At 43.0% G+C, this 20,963-nt stretch overlaps 2 protein-coding genes across 2 annotated transcripts; both read right to left on the reverse strand.

Moving 5' to 3' along the window:
- Window positions 1–668: 668 nt before the first annotated feature.
- Window positions 669–8,695, reverse strand: LOC133927092 (PX domain-containing protein EREL1-like). The gene is made up of 10 exons (XM_062373382.1): window positions 8,325–8,695; window positions 7,018–7,146; window positions 6,440–6,538; window positions 5,526–5,618; window positions 5,282–5,390; window positions 4,499–5,169; window positions 4,104–4,268; window positions 3,777–4,019; window positions 2,589–2,807; window positions 669–1,323 (listed from the first exon to the last, which is right to left on the reverse strand). Exons 1-10 carry the CDS (start codon window positions 8,436–8,438, stop codon window positions 1,045–1,047), a joined length of 2,121 nt encoding a protein of 706 aa, XP_062229366.1. The 5' UTR covers window positions 8,439–8,695; the 3' UTR covers window positions 669–1,044.
- Window positions 8,696–9,648: 953 nt separating this feature from the next.
- Window positions 9,649–13,407, reverse strand: LOC133927094 (proteasome subunit beta type-3). Its single transcript, XM_062373386.1, has 7 exons — window positions 13,210–13,407; window positions 12,936–13,117; window positions 12,729–12,836; window positions 11,697–11,786; window positions 10,629–10,713; window positions 10,340–10,434; window positions 9,649–9,857 (listed from the first exon to the last, which is right to left on the reverse strand). Exons 1-7 carry the CDS (start codon window positions 13,213–13,215, stop codon window positions 9,809–9,811), a joined length of 615 nt encoding a protein of 204 aa, XP_062229370.1. The 5' UTR covers window positions 13,216–13,407; the 3' UTR covers window positions 9,649–9,808.
- Window positions 13,408–20,963: the final 7,556 nt, after the last annotated feature.

Genomic DNA, 20,963 nt, shown 5'->3' on the forward strand with positions numbered 1-20,963 from the left:
TTTACCTCGCCGTCTCCTCTTGTTTCCGTTGGGCTGTCATTTTTCTTTCCCTGCCTCTGATCTCTCGCCGCGTGAATTGCGATTCGTTGCCTTCTTCTTTTTTGGCACTGGAACGTGTGTGCGCTCGCACGGCAGCTTTCTTGCGTGCTGTTGGCGGACAGGTGGACCCGGATGGAGCTTTTTCCGCGGCAACGTGGGGCCCACGAGCGCCTTTTATCTGACCGTCTCGGTCTCGTGCCGGGGACAAGGGTCGATTCCATTTCTGGGGTGGAAAAGGTTCCGCTGTTGGAGCAGCAGGAACTGTGATTTGTAAAAAGACCGCCCTGCCCTTTCCAACGCTTTGGCTCGTCACGTACTGCAGCTGGACTTCAGTACAATGCGTTTGCTCAGCATTATTTGACCAGGAGGTGATAGATGATACTACGTATGAGAAAACGACCTCAAATCTTTCTGGTAGCGACCAGCATCTTTATATTGAATGTCCAACACAGAGGCATTCAATTCCAGTCTTTTAGGTCTCACACAAAATTTACAACAATTTCACATGAAACATTCAATTCCCCGTGAGTTCAGAACCTCAACTGTGGAATGCTCCAAGAGAAGAAAACACTATTAGCAGTGGAACACTCCATGGGAGAAGAGTTAACCGTGTACAGTCCTGCTGGAGATTCACAAGCTGAAAGCCTGAAACATCTATGCATACAGGTATCCATCGGCTTTGTAATTACATATGGTGCAAAAACGAGGGCTTATTATGTTCTCTATCAGTATCACTCCAATTGCCGAGCTTCTCCAAAGCTGAGCAACTTTACTGTCCTCGCAACAGGAGCGCAATGTAACAGGCCCACTAAATATACTACCCTCCATGAATTTAAATGTAAATAAACAATAATACAACAGCATAACACGCTTCAAGGCTCCCTCTGCATGGAGGGGATGTTTATCCTGATGCTACTCTGGCACTAAAGGAATGCTCATCGTATAGCTTTGATCAAGCCACACAAGTTTAAGATCTAACTCACAAGAAAATACATTGGTATTTTCTCATCTGTCCAACAACCAGTTAAGGACTGTCTTTTTGGGGACAGCCCCATCAGTACCGTCTTTCTCTGGCTTCACGGTGGTATTTACAGCATTACGGATGACAGAATTGAGGCGCATTCTTAGCTGCGCATTGTCAATAAGCAGATCGGACAACATTTTTGTTGTATCTTCATCAGTAACATTTGCATCTTCACTGCTCATAGTCAATGAGGATCTACTATCAGAATTGTCGCCATCATCAGAAGAGCCTTGTTCATCATTTCCTGCTAGAAGTTGAGCCTACAGAGATCAATGCAGAGCATAGATTTAGTATAGAATATTGATACCCGCATTTAAAAGTAGCGAAATGAATAATAAAGTACATTTAAAAACTGAAGTTGAGTGTGGATGTTCCATACAGGCGTAATTAGCTGACTGATGCAATGCACCAGGGAGAATTATATAAATAAAATGCGAAAAAATGAAGCTTAGCTTTGAATAAAGAGAAGTCCGTATCAAACCAGTGATTCACGAGAAACTGAAACATAACTTAGTGATAAGATGGCATTATAGATGAATGAAGAGAAACCTCCAAGTTCCTAAAGTCCTGCTGATGTCTTTCCTATGGCCAGCTAATCTAGATTCATCCCTCTGCCAATCGGTATGCCCTTTTTCACCTCACGTCGTTCTACTTCAATTCATTGCCGTTTAACCTCCCTAGGATGGATTTTAAACCCCTAATGAATAATGTTTTCTATGAATACTGTTTTCCAGAGTGAACAACTTTCTACACCTCCAAAACAAACAACTAGAGGATGCAATCATCAGGGTAACAATATACATGGCTCAAACTCTGAACTCTAGCAGAACCCAAGAAAACTATAGATCAGCTTAGCTTCTACTGCTGCTTCTATTAAGCAATTGTTAGGCGGACGTAACTCCAAAATGAGCTAGCAAGAAAGAGTGCAAACTCTGGTTGAAGAACTAGATGTGGTAACCTGTGATTCATCTTAACTAATACATCTCTAAATCAAAGAACTAGATGTGGTAGCCTGTGATTCCTGCATAAAGCTGGGATCTCGATAGGGTAACTTTCTCCAACTTCACTTACCTACACCCAGTTTTACAACACTAAAAATAGACTAGTTTCAAAGAAGAGACTTCTGAAACTATGTTATTTCACAAGACTGCTCCAGCTCCACCTCCAAGATAAAAAATGAGAAATAGAGTTCAGGGGTTTCTAATGCAAAAGTAGGGAATATACAGGTGCTCTTCTAAATGACGCCAAAAACTGTGCTAGATAATCTTGCCTCAATGTTACTATGTTAGGTAAACCATATCACAACTCTCATCTTCTTGCATAACGTTCTACATTATCCATACAACCAAAATATTGTTTTTCTATTTTGAAGAAAAGAAAGCAGCATTCATTTCCAAACAACTCCATTGCTCAGACTTCACAATTAGAATTGGAGCTCTGCTGCATAATTTTGGCTGTTCTATAAGAACATAAAACTAAAGTTTGGCCACGCAGGCCCATGGAATAAATGACATTTAAAATTTACCTCTGCAACGAGTAGGCGTATTCTATTGTCTGATGTTGCCAGAAGATCCAGTGCATCAGGCAAGGATGATGGATCAATAGAAAAGTTGTCTTGTTCCTCCGCTATAAATTTAGCACTACATTCTTGTAGACGCTCACGCAGCAGTCTGCACTCGTGAAGAATTTTTTCACGGGATAACTTCGTGTGTATTGACCGTTGTTTCTCTCTATTAATAACCCTCTGAAACAAAAAAAAAATCAATTAAAAATCAGAAAGAAAAAATAATGCATAGATTTTGAAATTACAGGTATTGTGAGTGCATAGAAGATTGGATTTAAGGAAAACAAAGAAAGTCTTAAACGAATAATTGGGTTAAAGCTGTTAGCATACGTAAAAAGACGCACCCCCTTTCTCAGCTTATGAATTAACCATTAAGTAGTTTACAAAGAAGCAGCATAAAATTCAAATTCCCAATCGGCCATATATAAGGAGAAATCTTTATACATCCTAGCTTGCAAGCTTTTTCCATCCAAGTTTGACGAGAGGAATCTCATGGAGATGCTAAAATAAAATAAACTGTTCAGGTGTTTGTTGATCTTGAGAACAATCACATTCTTTACTGCTCTTCCTAGCTTGTATAGATAGAGCAACTTTATCCATCCAAGTTTGACAAAAGGAACACATGGAGATGGTGAAAGAAACCAGATAGCTCATGTACTTGTTGATCACGAGAACAATCACATTCTTTAATGCTAAGAGCATCTTTTCAGCTAGCAAGCATAACGTTTTATGATAGCCTTCCCAAAAAGGACGACCTGTTACATGAAACCATGAGTATTCTGAAGTGGAAAGGCAAAAGGCCAGGATGTCTTGTGTCCTCCAAAAGGCTTCCTGGGTCTAACAGTTTCAAAAAATCACCTAGCTATGACCCAAAGTGTACTAGCAACTTGACAAGTGTGACTGTCCTGACCCAAGTAACAACAAGCCGAACACAGCAACAGTTCTATAGGATTTTAAGTTAAGTTCCATGGTAGGTGGCTTGCAGGATAGACAAGAGGAAGAGGAATTAGCCAAACAGGTCCAGCAAGCCGCTAATAATGTTAAATATGCTATCTGTAAGAGCACAAGTATTTATAGGAAACCACCAACATTGGTATTGCTACAACTATGCAAGGAACAGACATTATAGTTTTATAGATATCATTATACCTCTAAATCAGTCTTCTCCTCAAGATACTGATTCAGCACTTTCTCCATCTCTTTTTCTGAGTTTCTAAGAGACTTGACCTCTTTGACAAGAACCTTTATATCTGCTTTAGACTTTGACTCAACTTCTCCAAGATGCTGTTTCAAACTCTCAACTTCTTTTCGTTTAGTTTCTAGTTCTTCAAGTAACGTTTCTTTTTCACCACTAGCAGTTGTTGTCTCTGACTCCACACGAGTTTTCTCATTCTGCAAATTATAGAGGGAGACAGTCAATATCTTCATATGGCTAATAAAACAACTAAGCCACAAGAACAGCAAGGAAAAACTGACTTGTTCAATCTTCAGGTTTGACTCCATCTCAGAGTACTTCCTGCGGAGCTCATCCATATCCCATTGCATCTGGGTAATCCTCTCTCTTTCAACCAGGATAGCTTGTTGTAGTATCTCCCTACCTGTCTGCTTTGTCGCTTCCAACTCAACCTCCAAATCTTTGACCTATATCAGAAATCATAAGTAGCAAAGATTGCCTAGAATCCACAGGATGATTATGGTACACACAAATCATTGAATGTAACTAAGAACGCACAAAAACATCAAATCATAGTAACTTGGCAAAGCATACAATCTTATACTCAACATGAAAAACAAAAACACATTTTGTTTTTAGGCATGAACCTGGAATACATGACAAACCATAAAGTGATGAATAATATAAAAAGCAATACCTTTGTGGTAAGATATTCTTTGACAGTAGCTTCCTGATTTAGTCGTGCTATGAGATCCTCCATATCAGTTTTTGTTGTCCCTATTCTTCGTTGCATCGTGATCAAAAGTCTAGTCAACTTCTGTTTTTGATCATTTGGAAGGATGACTTGTGCATCCACATCATCCAAAAGCTGCATATCTAAACCAGTAAGATGTTCTGTTTGACTATTATGTCCATCCATGCCGCTTGGTAGATCCACAGGACCATCCCATAGTGAACTACTAGGCCCTGGAGCAGATAATTCACTGCCTCTTAAAGAGCTCAAATCACTCCCAATACTTTCAGAAGAGTCCTTCCGAGCATGGCCAGGATTTGAGTCGCGATCCTCTTCAGAAACGACTCCCCTGTAAGATGCTACCGAACCATTTCTACCATCATGTTCCAAGAAGACAAGATTCCCTTTCCTGTGATTCAAGACAGTAGTAACATGCTCATCAGACTGATCTAAGATAGATTCTCCCAGCACACCATTGCCAGTTGCTCCTGTCATACTGCTACCACGAGTAAGTGCTGGATTTATTTGATTGGACTCAATGAGAGAACCAGAAGCAGGTTCATGCAGAGAAGAGTCTGTACTACTTTTTGCAGAAGAACCTGCTTCAGAAGGACGCCCATTCTGTTCTTGGAAATCTAAATGTAGTTAAACAGTATAATTAAATTCTCTGCTAAGATGTTTAGTGTGAACAATTAAGACAATGAACAAGACGCAATTAGGGGGAAATATAATTCAAATAGCGCATACATGAACGTGCTGAAGCTTCAAGTTCAAGAAAAGCAGCAACAGGAGCACTTCTTGACAAGTCAATGTCAGAAAGTAACTTTTGCATCCACTCCTCCAATGCATGCCTTCTCTGCAACCAAAACAGTTTAAGAACCACAAGTCCAAGAAGCAGAACACGAAATAATGTACAAGTTAGCATACAACATCCAGTTGATATAGGGAGAAACAACATAACAATAATGAATCAGTATATAGTATGTTGTACCTCTTCTAGAAGCAACCTGCTTGAATTTATTCTTAAGAAAGCATGCTTCGGAGGAGCTGATGGGACGTCTTTTCTGGGAAATGCACGCTTAAGCTGTAGCACAGAAGGAGAATTTTAGTCTGACAAAACAAACAAGTACTGAACTTACTAGAAAACACAGTAACACACAGCTACTGTAGGCACAGCCCGAAGTTAGCCGGGCCAGGCTAGCACGGCACGTGGCGACGGGCCATGCCTGGGCCAAGGCCACGGCATGTCGTGCCAGCACGGCCCTGCCCTGCCCTGCCCGCCCCGCCCCACTCCCGCACCGTCGCCCGGCATGGCATGGTCGGCCACAGGCCGTACAGTGGGCCGTGCCTCCGGCACAGCCCGTGCCTTAACCGGATCGTGCCTAACCGAGATGGCACGTCAGGCCTATTTGGACAGGTCTAGGTGCATATTCAGGTCGTTATCAACACAACTGGTTACTTTTAGCTACACAGTGATTCTTGCAGGTTGATTACATTTCTAAAAAGTACTGTCAACCTGAGTAGCTCGCCAGTGCATATTCAAGTCATTATTAACATAACTGGTTACTTTTATGTACATAGTGATTCTTACAGGCTGATTACATTTCTAAAAATTATTGTCAGACTGAGTAGCTCGCCAGGTCAGTTGGTGTAAAAAAAAAGGGATTCTTCCTTTTTAGAAAGACATGTCTTTTATCAAAAGAAACTAAGAAACCTTGCAAAATGAAATGTCTTTCAGTTCACTATTCCTCTTTCTAAATTCTTTAACCCATAAAAGAAGTGCATACTCGTAGCTATTAGTGGTAAGTAATAATGGTACCATCAGAATATGTGAGCAGATTTTTAGTTACAGGAAGAAGAATATTGCAATTTTAAGATGCTGGACATGTGGAATAATAAACTTACATCAGAAGATAACTTCAGAAAATCACTAAACCTTCTGAGAATTCCATGGCTAGAGCTAAAGCCTTCTGGAGACTGTACACCGACATGTATCCTGTAAAACTGTCCTTTATGGGCATTAAAGATAAAATCAAGAATGCCAAAGTTTAGATCAATCAAGACTTCCACGATATACAGAAGATAGTGCCCTTTGCCTGTTTATTACAACTAACTCCATGAAACAAAAAAGAATGACAGAACATGCAGTACCTTGGTAAAACACTGAAGTTCAAAAATACAGTTGATAATACATTAAGATGTCTACACAATATAAATGGAGATGTCCTTAAATGAATTTCAGTTTTTAGCTTGATAAATGCTGAATAGTTTCTTTTCTCCTTTTTCCATTGGTCTAATATAAGTTTTCTCACTTGTGACACACTTCTAGCTTATTTTTCTGTAGAACAAGGTCAATACCAGAAACACTGCAGTTGTCAATTGCCATATGGAAATGCAACTAAATTGACTGTGTTCAAGCTGTCTATGCTATGCATCGATACAAGTGGGAAAAATAAGAAGCATACAAGATAAATATTACTCACAACGACCGATTTCAAAAGGCTGTCAGCGGTCACACTAGCTTCTGGTGTTTGAGCGATCCAAGAAGGTATCATGACACAGTAACTCCAACCTGTTTGAGGGTTATGTGGCCATACTGTGTTCCTTCCCTCCTGCAGGCAGTCAATAGGCAATGAGCCCGTAAGAAGTGTCGACCAATAATTAGTTTCAGAGAATTGTGTGGGTAATTGCTCATATTCCCAGGTAAAATTGTCCTGAAACAGACCATGTGGATATAAAACAGGAAATTTCTCTTGATGGAACCCCTTTATAAAAGGAACTTTTTAAATATAATTTCTGCCACTGCTTACGGCTTTACGCATTACTACTACTACAACAACAACAACAAAGCCTTTTAGTCTCAAGCAAGTTGGGGTAGGATTTACGCATTACTGAATTTTGCTAATCAAACATGCAGAATTGTTTCAGGTGAAAGTGTGTTAAAGGTGCCACTGATCATACTGAAGAAAGTATGACCACCAACAAAGAATATGCAGATCTAAAAGGTCAATTTACTCATGGAATAATACTGAAAGGATCAAAACATTAACTATACTCCCGATAAGCAAAGCTACAGACCCTTCGCTCATATAGACTCCAGAAAAGGCCACAGCGCTACTGATGAACAAGGCAATCTATCATTTCAAGCTGAACTTGTGAAGTACAATTGATTCTTCCAGTCCCACTCTCAGCAAAGTAAAGCATGAAAAACATAATTTACTCCTTGCAAGAGAAACATGAACAAAAAAAAAAATCCAAAAGCCTAGTAAAAGTGAAAGCAGAAGTGAAATTGATTCTTCCAATCCCACTCTCAGTAAATTAGTGCGTCAAGCACATATTCTACTTCTTCCAAGTGAAACACAAAAAATCCAAACCCTAGTCGAAGGCAAGCTCTAGGCCACTGAATCAGCAACCAAGCGCGACGTGGTGCTCTACTGCAAATTTTAATGCAGATCCCAACCCACCCATTTCATACCTGGACGCATGTAGCAACATACTACAAGGCGCCACACAGCTGCAGCCAAATCCTACTCGAAATTGATTGGCCCCAACGAACGATCGAAAGACCAAGCAGAGCAAACCCACCGATAACCAGCGGAATCGACGAAACCAACACGAAATCTAGCCCCTTGGGGACGCAACGAAGCGTGATCGCGAGCTCCCATGAGCGCCAACCGGTGGGAACCGCATCTGCCTCCGAGATCAAAGCGGGGGAACGAAGCCAAACCGACCGAGGCGGATCGAGGCGAGCGGAGCGGAGCAGTTGAGATGAGGGCATCGCGGCGCTTACCCATCTCTTCGGGGGAGGGCTCCAGTCCATGCCGAGCGGCAGCGGCGAGGTGCCGTCGTGGCGGTGCTTCGGGGGACTGAGGGCCTTCTTCCTCGAAGCCGCCGACGTCGCCATCGCCGCCGCCCGGCGACGACGTCGCCTCCGGGGAGGGGTAGTGGGATTGGGGCGGACGAATCTCCCGAGGGCGTGGCGCCTACGATTCCTACCACTAGAGATTAGAAGGGAGCTGAGCCGGACGCGGAGCCGGAGGAGGACTGGAGGAGGCGGACGGACGCTCCCGCGGTCGCATCCAACTGTCAACGCCAGCCAGCGTCCGCTCCGCCTTCGCTTCCACGGGTTCCAGCGCCGTCTGCTGATGCCTGATGGCGTTGGTGGTGTCAGCTGGGCCGGACGGCGGGACGGGAGCGGTCGTTTGGACTCTGGACTTGGGAGCGGTGCGGTTTGGTTCGGTTTGATCGGGGTTTTTCCGCCCACGAGTTTTTTCCAAAAAAAATAGTACTACGTAATAATAACCTTCTTCTTTTTCAAATACAAGTGAGTGCTGTCACATATCTTAATAAGATTAGAAACATAAACTCACATAGCATGAGTATACACTTTGACTAAATACACACGTGCATATACTATTTACTCTTGAACCTCATCACTGTATTATTATTCCTCTTGAACCCGAGTGATCTCCTCTTGGACCCGAGTGATCAGGTTACATTACGCTGAGCTAATCTTCTGGTCACTGCCATGCCAGATATCGATTATCGAAGTGTTTGATTGTTAGAACAGGTCATTCATTTTAAACAAGAATGTGAACATTGTCAACGTAGATATACTTTCAGGTACTACTGTTGTAGTGTGCGGGGATCGAACAACTCAAAGCGCTTGAACGGAGATTCACATATCGATCCGACACGCGAAATAAGTTGGTAGTAGGTATAAGGTAGTACGCACATGAAGTATTTCAATGGTAAGACGATAGATAATTACTTGTCACCCAAAAGAAATGCATCACGTATGCACCTTCAGGTATGTGTATCAATGAAGAAACCAGTAGCCGTTTGCTTCTCTATTAGCATATGCTAACTGGCACAATCCTATGTTATCTACGGGATGCAATCATACAAACACTTGTTCAATCCCAGACCCGCAAGAATTTGGTTTTTTTTTCCTGGTGATTTATGCTGCAAATAGTTGAATTAACCTCTCAAAAGCATCCGGCATACGTTTGACAAGAGTGTATTCCTCCAACTAAAATATATCAATCCAGTATTCCACCATTACCCCGAAATCCGCTATGCATGAGTGACACACGTCTTACTAAAGTTAAGAGTGGTAACGAAAACAAATGTTCCATCTAATAGAAGATGTAACATCAACTGTGATGATACAAGGTTACTTCCGAATCCAAACACAAGAAGGATGTACTGCTACCAGAGCGGAAACAGGGCATCAAAGCTTCGGAAAGCAGCTAGGAATTCTATGCCCATAATTTAGTCCATCCTGCCCTTAAGCACATGCTCTTTCACTTCAGTCGGTGTCCTGCACCCCAAAAAATAACATGTCAAGGATTGATGCTAAATCAAATGAAGTGGCAGAATGACCAGAATGTGAATGCAGTAGGATTCCGAGCTCCCTGTTATACTTGATTGGGCTTAAACCATGTGATGTTATATTCACACATCACATACTCTCTGGGTAAACAGATCCCAAATTCCATACTCTTTATTGTATTTTATCAATTTCTTTACAATCATAGTGGATAACTCTAAAGAGAAGTGTTAGGGTTTGTTTGTGGTGGTTGTGCTACATTGCGCTATGAAATCTAGTTAGTTAGAGGAATATTTGCCAATTCTAGTGGGATTTTTGCGGTTACAGATCCAAAAAAGATGGTTCCAAAATTGCATCCAAAATTAGAAATAAAAAAATGCTTTTGAAAAGCCACCACAATGACAAATGGAGCCTTAGTTTCTTAATGCATAAGCTGGTAAGAGAGCCAAATGAAAAAGGTCCAGTGAACTTACACAAGTAGAACGTAGCCTCCCCACCCACTAAGGCAGTCACGGTCTACTGATGACAACAGAGCCTGGGATATAGTCTCGAAGAGTTCTTCAGGTTCCTTTGTCATGAAAAATAACAAGATGATGTCATTCGACTTTGTTCAAAATAACAAAAGCTACAACCTACAGTAACATTACAACACAAAAAAGAACTTCATAAAATATGGCAGATCGTAAACCAAAGTGAAAATATGTTGTCTACCATAGCGTCATCTCAAGAAAACAGGATGATAAAGTGTATTGAAGCACATACCATGTTTGGCTTGTACATGGATTCACAAGCACCATATAAAGATTCTGATGCTGTCCCAGAAACAACAAAATCCTTGGCCAGTTCCCTGTGTAAAAAAACACACCTTCAATCAGTTCACTAGCGCACAACATTGACAGAGAGAGGCATACTGGGAGAGACCTACAAACAATGTTCTAAAAACAAGTCCTACTAGCGTCTAGCGTCTAGCACGCATACAAGGAACAGGTAATAAAATCAGTCAATTACCGTGTAACCACCACTAGGTGGGTAATTGAACAAAACAACAAGTACCAGTTTACTACTTCTACGATATTGCCTACAAGGTATAGAAAGCATTAATAAGTGGCGTATTATGAACTGAGTTCATGGCTTTGCTTCAGTGAATTAAGGAATAATTGGCAAAGGAAAAAAAAGAGGATTAAGAAATCATAAACAAGAGTTGTCGAACTTGGAGGACAAACAATTTTCATCAAGCGCGTCTCTGATATTAGGAGCAAGTTGCCAATACTCAGGTTAATAATAAATATTTTTAATCTGAAAAAATTTAGTGTTTGCATGCATTTGTTAGCGAGATACAAATTGTTTGTGTTGTATTTTTGTACATCAGGATGGAGAATCAAATGAACAACAGTGAACATTAAAAAATTATATCTTCATGGACCATTTTGTGCTAAATAACATGTTAACATTTACTTGCCCTATAACCTGATTGTGAAATCTGCCCCCACATGAACAATAAGAACTAAGATAGACTGATGGACATAGTACTTGTTGCAGTAAAATGGAAGCACTGATAAGCAGAGGGGAAATTTCATTCTGGCCATTAGGAAATTTACACTCTCTCTTTGCACAACTTTTGCGAACAGGTGGCATTTTAAAGACAACTTCTACGAATCAGTGGCATTTTCAGGACAATTTATGTGAACTAGTGGCATGTGACTAATTAGCCAAAAAGCAGTGGCACAAACAAAAGGTTCAATATCATTAGTACCATAGAACGAAATAATTCTAAGCAGAAAATAAATCAGATGCTTATTCAAAAAGAAAACAACATAAACAGATACCTACTTTGCACCAATGCAGTCCATGGTACAAATAAACGGCTCGTTATCATCTCCAAGTCCAGCAATGACTGGCTGGCAGAAGTATGGCCCGAATCTGAAAGTTTATGTGGCATGATAAAAGTTAGACAAGCATTGCCATAAGTCAATATTGGTATACCAAGGCTAATTTCTGAGCAACTACGAGTCAAAAGGCTTGAAGACCAGAGTTTATCAATCAGAATCTTTGTGCATCTGAGCATATCTACCCCAGTTCCTCAGAGAAACACTTGTCTTCTTCTACCTCCTTGAAAAAGAGGGCGTTTAATATCATTCTAGTTGTACCAAGGTTTCTCTATAAGTTATCTTATCTATGGACTTGACTTATATTCAGCTAATTCTGGATAGCATCACAGGAAATAGAAAATAGTATTATCTCATAGCTTAACACTCTATTGAATATGTAGCATATGAAGTACATCTGCATTACTCCCTTAGTGGAAGGGGCAAATCTAAAAGGCAAAACATTGTAATTGTATATACACATCTAGCTCCAAAGTGCTGCATCCCAAAACATCATCATGGTATAAGGCATTGAATATTCTGACCAATTAGCAAGCTAATTATCATGTGCACAGACAAATACATACTTATTTCTGGATCTAAATGAAACTACTGATGGTGACACAGCTTCACACTGTGCAGTTCATAAGAAGCAGATTTGGCACAAACCATGCAATACATATACACTTGTACTAGTGTAAATCTTCAGCCATAAATTTGTGTAAGCATAAAGCTTCCTTCCATCTGCTCCAGAAAATTTGTATCAACATTAAAATCAAAGTAGCTGTCTCCAACAGCTCTATCATCCTATGACCAAGCTCTCATGCAGCATCATACATTCATACCCTATACTAACAGCCAACATATCTAGTAAATTTTGCATCTCTTGCACAATCCAAGGTCTAGCAGGGCATTACAACTAACACATCAACTACCACACTAAGCCTGTTTAGTATCCTACACAGTTCCACCAAAATTGCGCTGGCAAAACTCTCACCTCTTCTCGTAGAGGAGCGCGGAGACAAGGCTGGCGAAGGTCTGGGGCTTCATGTCTCTCTCCTCCCGCAGCTGGTACAGCTTGTGCCTAAACACCAGCCGCTGGTACCTACACAAGAACCCCAAACCCTAAGCCCCCGAACCATCGTCCACCGAACAAAGAATAAACAACCCGCGAGGGAAGGGGGATTCGGCAACTGGGACTCACAATGTCTGGGCGTCAGTGCCGAGCCCTGAGAGGCCGATGTAGAGCTTGTCGTGGATCTTGAACACCCTCTGGAAGTCGGTCGCGATGGTCTGAAGCTGCACGCCCAGCCGCCGGTCGCTGGCGATCGCGAAGCAGTTTTTCCCCACCATCGCCACCACGGCGGACCCGTTGTACTCGAAGATCTGTGAGGCGCGGTGAACGAACCCGTCGGTAAATCGAGATCTGAGACGAGGGGAAGGTACAGGGGGCGCGGGCGGGGGTTCAGGGGACTCACCGACATGGCCGGAGCAGCGGCGAGGTCGCGGAGGAGGTCGGGCCGGAGGCGTCGGCGTCGAGGACAAGCGGAGGAGAGAGGCCGGGGTAGTAGCGACGGAGATGTGCTTATGAGACCGATTCGGAGCTTCTTGGTGAGCAAGAAGGTCCAGCGACGTCGGGGTGCCGTCCGACCCGAAGTACCGGTGCGGTTTGTACCCGAGTATTCATGTCAACATGGCTATTGTGCGATTTGTGCTCTAAATTTTATATAAGATCATCCACAACCATATTTCTTTAATTTATTCTCTTTTTAATTCGCCTATCTATTCATATTTCTTTTATTTTTACCTTATTTCTAACCGCTTCTCTTTGAAGGGATTCGTGAAGTTAAAGGATATAGAATTTCAGTATAAAGGTAATAGAGGTGAGAATCTCTACGTGACAGGAACCGCGAAGTGAAACCGTTAGAGTGTTAAAGGGAACGAGAATCCTTTCGTGAAGGGAATGGGAACTACGAAGGGAATCGGTTGGAGATTGCCTAAACTGAATAAATTATATGCTTTACAACAGGTAACTGAGAATGAGAATATGGTGTAGAACCGATTTCTAAAATTAATTTAGATAAGTATGCAGAAGAACCTATGAAATAAGATAATTTTAGATATTTGTGTCTACATTGAGAGAATTATTTGGTGTAAATGGGTTATACGATGTAAAGATGCAAAATCAAACTCTCACTATAGATCCTAATTCACACTCAGCCACTGCCTTTCGAGTACGCTGGTCATCAAAGTCGTCGGTAAGCACTCCATTTATGGGCATGGTTGGGGGCTTGAAGTGAGCACCGAGTTCAGACATATCGTGGATTCTACAACCACAGCGATGGCACAAGCTTATTAGAAAACAAAAGGCATCGTCCAGATATATTACAAAATCAGAGTTACTGCCCAATTCTTACTCCTCAATGGTCTTCACCCTAAACCCATATTCTACGAAACCTACAACCCCTTGGCACTCCTGTTGCAGCTTCTCCTTGGCTTTAGGTCCACTGGCCACGACTCCCTCCCGAACGATGTTAGGATCGAAGTTGAGGTCATGATTGCGGTAGCATCGAAGGACGTACCCCGCAGTCTCCCTCACTGTCTCCACCACGTCCTCCACGGCTCTCACAGCCAGGATACCCAGGAGCTCAGAAAACCTCTCTGAGAGAATCTTTGTGGCGCGGGCCCAAGATAGTGTTGTGGGTCGTGACTGCGGCTCAATGATGTCTAGCCTGAGTTTTCCCAAGGGATCCGCCAACACCTTAAAGGTATCCAAGAGAAGGCCGTGGGTGGTATGCTTGTTCGCCTTGAGCTAAAGGTTCTCGACGGTGAGTGTAGCTTGCTGGCGCTGGAGCTTGCTGTACTTCTGCTGAAGCATGAGCCTCGCCTCCTTCTCCTGAGCTAGACGCCTCTCCAACTCGGCGCACCTACTCGCCGTCACCTCCTTGTCGGCAACCAGCCTGCGGACCGAGGCTGGGAAACGGGTGACTACGGAGAGCCGGAACGAGCTCCGCGACCGGCTCCGTCAGCACATGAGTCACGATTAGTGCTCCCGGGGGTGAGGCCGACGCTGGAGGAGAGACCGGAGTGCCTTGCTATGGCACCAGAGGGGGGGGTCACGACCGAGGCCATAGGAGTGGTCGAGGGCCTGCAACAACAATAGAACCACAGAATCAAAAGGTGAATACGAACTCGGTATATCCTACACCAACTAGAGAACCCACTGTGGACGCGAAGACGTGAGAACAAGCCTAGTCCTCATGAAGCCGTTGGACCGGCTGTTCATGGAGGACAAGCCAACAGACAACCCACAGACGTGCTTGGACACGTCCAAGACAAATGAGTCCCCCATCGATCTTTTCCCCCTAAGCGCAAACGCTCAACTGGTAGCGGCCTAACCGCTCCCGGTCTGGGCCGAAAGGTTTTGGTCGAGGGATGTCTGGTCAGTGGGCACCTGGGAGGGGTGAGGCTGGTCGAAGCGACGTGGGCCAGCCCCCTGCTGACCGGAACCACTCTCAAGATTGCCACCTGCAGCCTCTGTCTGGACCTGGGCAGTCTGGCAACCTTCGCGACCAATTGTGCTGACTTCTGCGGTCGTGGCCTCGGCAGTCACCGGACGCAATACGTCGACCAGTGGAAACTCCTACTATAACATGAACTATGAAACCTCAACCCATGGGAAGATCGGGGATAAAAAAATTCTAAGAAAACGCCAGGCATACCATGTGGCGAGCCCTCTCCGAAGGCGACAGATCGCATAGCAAAAAAGCGTCTTGCGAAGGTCCATTCTTACTTGCAATGGCTGCCATTAGGAGTTTGACCCGCTGGTCGACGACATCGTCAGCCAACTCTGAGATAAAGGAATACGTAAGATACCAAACGATCAACAAGTAGACACCTTGAAAAGGGATGCGACGTTACATGTGGAGCTTTCTCGAGTGACGTCATCCCTCCCGGTGTACAAATAGGTTGGGTGCTCTCTCCTCCGCAGAGGGCACAACCGGTGCTTAACGAAGTCGCGGACGATGTCCGCTCCCATCAACCTGACGTTCACGAGGTTATTGTCCTGGGTCGCGAGGACCAACAACTCCGTGGTGGGCATGGGGGTGGTTCCCCATTCCTCATTGTACTAAGCCGATCCACTCGGCACACGAATATTATCCATTGCATCCTCAATCTTGAGGTAGAACTAGTCCTCCCTCTAGCCCGACCATGAGAACTTAAGGCCCATCTTGAGGTATGAGCCAGCGAGGCCATCACAGAGACGAAAGCCGTAGGTCCTGATGGCCGGCCCGGCCACTGGCTTGGCCATGTAGAAGTACCTGAAGATATTGAGGCATGACTCGACCCCGTTAAAGTTCTCGCACATGTGAGAAAAAACTCTCAACATGATAATGGAGTTGGGGTTGAGGTGGAGGTGATGGACGTCATAGAAGGAAACAACATAGTGAACAACTCGAAGAAGGATGGCACGAGACCGGCCAGGAAGAAGGAGGCAAACATCACGATCCCCCTCATGGGAAGCAGGCGTGTCCTCCACGGCACGGTACCTAGAAGAAAAACGACGAGGGAGTAGACGTCTCTTGTACATCGCCTTTAGCCTCATCTTAGTGCACTTTGACTTGGGAAAGTCTGGCTTGTTGCCAGGGCGCGGTGCCATGGGATGTCTAGGGAGGCTGTAAGGAAAGTTCTAATGAAAAAGAAGGTGATGGGCGTTGTGCTCTAGGGCTTGGTGACTAGGGAGATGGCTAAAAGTTTCATGGGTAGCCTTTTGCTATCCAATTTATAGGGCCAACGCGATATCCCAACCGCCGTGAGCCCAACCGTTTCAGAATTTGAGAGGCCACATGGGGAACCAAAATGCTTTCGAGCCCAACGTTAATTAAAGTATCTCTCTCCCATGATCCTCTCCCACGCACACGCCTTTCTATTTTCTCTCTCTCTCTGGACATTTAACCTCCCTATGGATGTGGTTTTCTGAGCCAGCCACAAAAGTGGATCATGTTGCCAACCACTCCCTGAGCGAACACATGTTCACCCGGGGCCCAAATGGTACGACTGGGTCCGACCACAACCACATGACAAACTACTCAGTTTACCGTATCCCCGAGGGAGCTTAGAAGCTACTATCGGTGTAAAGAATAATAAGGTCTCCTGGCAGGGGGACCTACGACGATCAAATATTAACCTTTTCTACACGTTATGATTAGGTAGGAGCATGGTCCCCTGGCGCGTTCAGCCAGCGATCACATAACCAGTTTCTCCAACCAGTCTTCAGTTCTCATAGGGAAACCCCGCAACTAGTTTTCTCTAGTCGCGGGGCAAGTATGTGCCTAATCTGTCTAATTTCATTACATACTTTTTCACTCAAGTGTTATCTCTTACCCAGGTCATCCTTTTAGGCGGACCTAGGCGTGGCCGGCACAAGCTTGCCGTGTCCCGTCCCGTAGCATTAAACACTACGGGACGACCTGACAAAGCGTGGTAGTAGGTTTTGCAGGAGCGCAGACAATGCGTGGGGACGAGACCTAGCAGATCAGACGATAAGGATGGCGCGGGCATGAGACCGATGACACAGACCATGCAAACCGATAGGGCACGTGGAATGCGACCACTCACCGTAATGATGGGCATATGTTAGAAGGATTAGCTAGGTCTGAGTGTAGTTTGGGTCCCTATGTAAGTCCTCTCTCCCTCAGATATATAAAGAGAGGGAGACACGGAGAAGAAAGGAAGTGTATCCAGTTCTTTCAGACTCATATAAAAAAATATACATAATATAGGGTTATTATCCCAAGGGAGGTCCGGACCTGTATAACCCCCAGTGTTCTTAAGTTCATCACACGCACACAACTAGGACATACGGCCCTATGTCGCGGATCACACGCACGTTATCAAGTATACCCTGGTATCGTTGTCAGGGATTAACCCTCGACAGTTGGTGTAAAAAATGAATGAGGGTGGGTTATTTACAGTGGCTGAGGGTTGGTGCATGGACTGAGTGTATGGGCTTACATGGGGGTTGGAGTATAGGATTCGGTATGAAAACTGGAAAAGTTGTGGCATTGATGCTTGCTAGAAATTCCCTGTGAAAGTAGTTGCTTGGTGTGGTCATTTCATTCTGAAAAGTTCAGCAATGAGTTATTGTTGTCTCTGTATGGAAAGCAGAGAATCCTATGAAAGTATTGAGCTTAGAAAAAAACGTATTAGTACAATGATAAATTTTGGCTATTTCATGAAAAAAGTAAAGTACATCACAAATAAGGGCCATTGTAAGTATTCATTGCCTATCTATGGGTACAATACATAAGGTAATATGCACCGAATCATACACATTCTACGATAAGTTACAATTGCATGTAGTACCCTATCGCTAAACAAAGCATGCCTTATGGAAAGATAGATTGTTGTGACATACGTAACAATTTGTTATGCATGAAACAAGTGTCATACCTAAGCCAGTGAAGCGAGAACTCGAAGGATCTGATCTAAACTAGTCTTTATTTATGGTAACTGAACAAGTAAATGTCCAACATATAATATGACATAATAGATGTTCAAATCATACATTAATATGTAAACAAATCACAACCTAACACGTTATAACCTCGCATATAGTGACAGTCTTAGTACTAAAACAATAAAGTATAATGTTGTGCACATGAATATCCATCACACCACAAATTACAACATTAATCGATCTAAATGAGCCGATGACCCCGAGAATGTCTGCCATCTGAACCAGACCCGAAAGGGTTTGCTTCCGCGAGGTTCACACTTAGGACACCAACGGTGTATTTCTTGTAAGTGTGTCCTATACTGTTTCACTTATTGCACAATTTCACATGACACCCAACTTCTGCTTCATCCATGTCATTATGGAGCCTCATAGTCATACTATGTCCCTTCTTCTGCTTCATCTTGTCAGGATCAGGGATGAACACACAATCAGGCCTAGGCTCCTTCGTGAAAGAACCATAAATCTCGAAAACGTAGACCTTATGGTTCCAAGTGTCGAACAAAGCTTCTTTCTTGAAATAGTCGGAGACATACCTCTGAGTCCTACCCGTCACAGCACACACGATAATCACATAAGAGCATGACTTCTGTAGTAGCATCGGCTTTTAGCAGGTGCAAACACACTTGTCATCGAAAATGGTGCACTCGTAGATAACTCTCTCACGCTTATCCCCTCTCATTCCTTTGTCCTTGCATAGAATTTTGTATCTATGCTATGCAGTTTTCATGATTTTTACTTGGTGCATCTTTGCCTTCTCTGCCCTGTCTTGCATGTACTTAGTCATCTTCGTCCCATAAATCATACTAGCATTATTCAGCGTCGTGTGTCCTACTACATAGCAGTCCCTGAAATACTTGCATGTCACTTGAAGTATGAATTCTACAATCCCTACTAGCGGTAACCTCTTCACACCTTTCATCACCTACTTGTAAACATCTGCAAAATTTGTAGTTAAAATATCGTACCTAACCCCATTTGTGTCATAGAGAAGAGCCCACTTCTCCTATGGCTCATTCTAAATTTACTCGCTAAATGATCTAGTAGATGACCCGATCCTCCACATGATGCCAGTTTTATTGTCTTTTGGCAGTGACTCAAGAGGTACTAGTTCATCCTCTGTGCCCCTCATGGGCCTTCCTGCATGCTCTTGTATTTGCTTTTTTGTCAGCTTATCTAGTGTCTTTCAAAAAGCATCAAACTTTCGCTGCTGGTTTTAACCGCATAACCACTTGAACATATTCATGAGGTTTTTGTTCTTGAATTAGTGGAAGAAGTTTGCACCCAAATGCCTCATGCACCACCTATCTAGCCACACAGGTCCAGCTATCGTTCGTTCCATTTTGTAGATCTAGAATTGGCTTGAACATCTCAGCATGCCAGTCATGTATAATGCACACGTTCGACCGACAACAAACAATTATCATCCTCATACAGTATAAGAACCAATATCAACTATTGTTGTTCTCACCCTCCACAAATGCAAAGGCAATGATAGAACTTAATTGTTTCAATCGACCCTAATAGTTATTAGGATCTGTCTTATGAATTTGCTAGTAAGGAAAGTGTTGTTGATGTACAAGATAGGCTAACAATGCTTGAAAGCTTCCATACATACCCCTATTGCAAAGAAACATCGTTTCATGACGTAGTTGCCATGTTTGGATAATAATGAGTACTTATCAATGTCGTAATAGGTCATCGGATTCCTTCGAGCAATGGTCTACAGTAAATATGACAGATTCTCATACGACGCTTCATAGGTCTTGAACCTTATCTCGATTGCTTTTCTCTTCGCCCTCCATATCTTGTTGTAGCTAATAGTGTATTTAGGGATGGAAACGGATCGAATACGCATGGAATCGAATTCGGATAGTACGATTTACCACATTTTAATCTGAATACGAATACGGATCCGGATATCTTCGAATACGAATACGAATCGGATAGTTCGAATACGAATCCGCATTCGGATATCTACTCGATCTTCGAAATTCAGGTTGGAAATTTAAATTTTTGAAAAAATTTGACTAAAATTTGATAAAATTCGAATGAAATTTGTTCTACTTTGATTAGGCCGGAATTTTACAAAATTTTGTTCAAAATTCATGTTGGAAATTTAAATTTTTGATCAAATTTAACTGAAATTTGATGAAATTTGACTGAAATTGTTCCAATTTGATTGGGTTGGAATTTCGTTCATATCTGAAATTTCTAAAACTTTAGCAAAATTTGGTTCCCTGGTTGGCGGATACGGATACGAATCGGATATATCTCGAATTCGGATATCCACATTTGAATCCGAATCTCGAAAACGAATTCGGATATATCCATTTTAATATCCATTTCATAAACGAATACGAATACGGATATCCATATTCGCATTTTAACGGATACGGAATCGGATAATTCGAATTTCCCGCCATCCATTTCCACCCCTAAGTGTATTTGTACTCATTCTCAATTTGCATGATTATGGACACTGGTTTGTAGTTTAGGTTGTTCACAATCTGGGCGTACATCACATTGGCGACAAAGGATAAAGTTATATTCCTGTGGCTGGGCTCAAGTTCATCCATCATCTAAGTGTGTTCAACCACAATCAACACCTCCCAATAGTCAACCCACTTCCACTTGAAGCCGTGAACCCGCCACCGGCCACTCTCATTCGCACATTTGACATCATATTCCTTTTTGCTTGACTTAATAACATAA

This window comes from Phragmites australis, chromosome 8 (assembly GCF_958298935.1).
Source record: "Phragmites australis chromosome 8, lpPhrAust1.1, whole genome shotgun sequence".
NCBI classification, from domain to species: Eukaryota; Viridiplantae; Streptophyta; class Magnoliopsida; order Poales; family Poaceae; genus Phragmites; species Phragmites australis.

What these genes read in the sequence shown, in the direction of transcription:
- LOC133927094 (XM_062373386.1), bottom strand. An exon ending in GCGCTCCTCTACGAGAAGAG is followed by an intron (nt 11,787 to 12,728) that starts GTGAGAGTTTTG and finishes ATAAACTTTCAG; the next exon opens with ATTCGGGCCATACTTCTGCC. An exon ending in ATGGACTGCATTGGTGCAAA is followed by an intron (nt 10,714 to 11,696) that starts GTAGGTATCTGT and finishes TTTTTTACACAG; the next exon opens with GGAACTGGCCAAGGATTTTG.
- LOC133927092 (XM_062373382.1), bottom strand. Translation starts at nt 8,438, where the DNA reads ATGGCGACGTCGGCGGCTTCGAGGAAGAAGGCCCTCAGTCCCCCGAAG. An exon ending in GCCTTTTGAAATCGGTCGTT is followed by an intron (nt 6,539 to 7,017) that starts GTGAGTAATATT and finishes CATAAAGGACAG; the next exon opens with TTTTACAGGATACATGTCGG. An exon ending in CAAACCTGAAGATTGAACAA is followed by an intron (nt 4,020 to 4,103) that starts GTCAGTTTTTCC and finishes TATAATTTGCAG; the next exon opens with AATGAGAAAACTCGTGTGGA.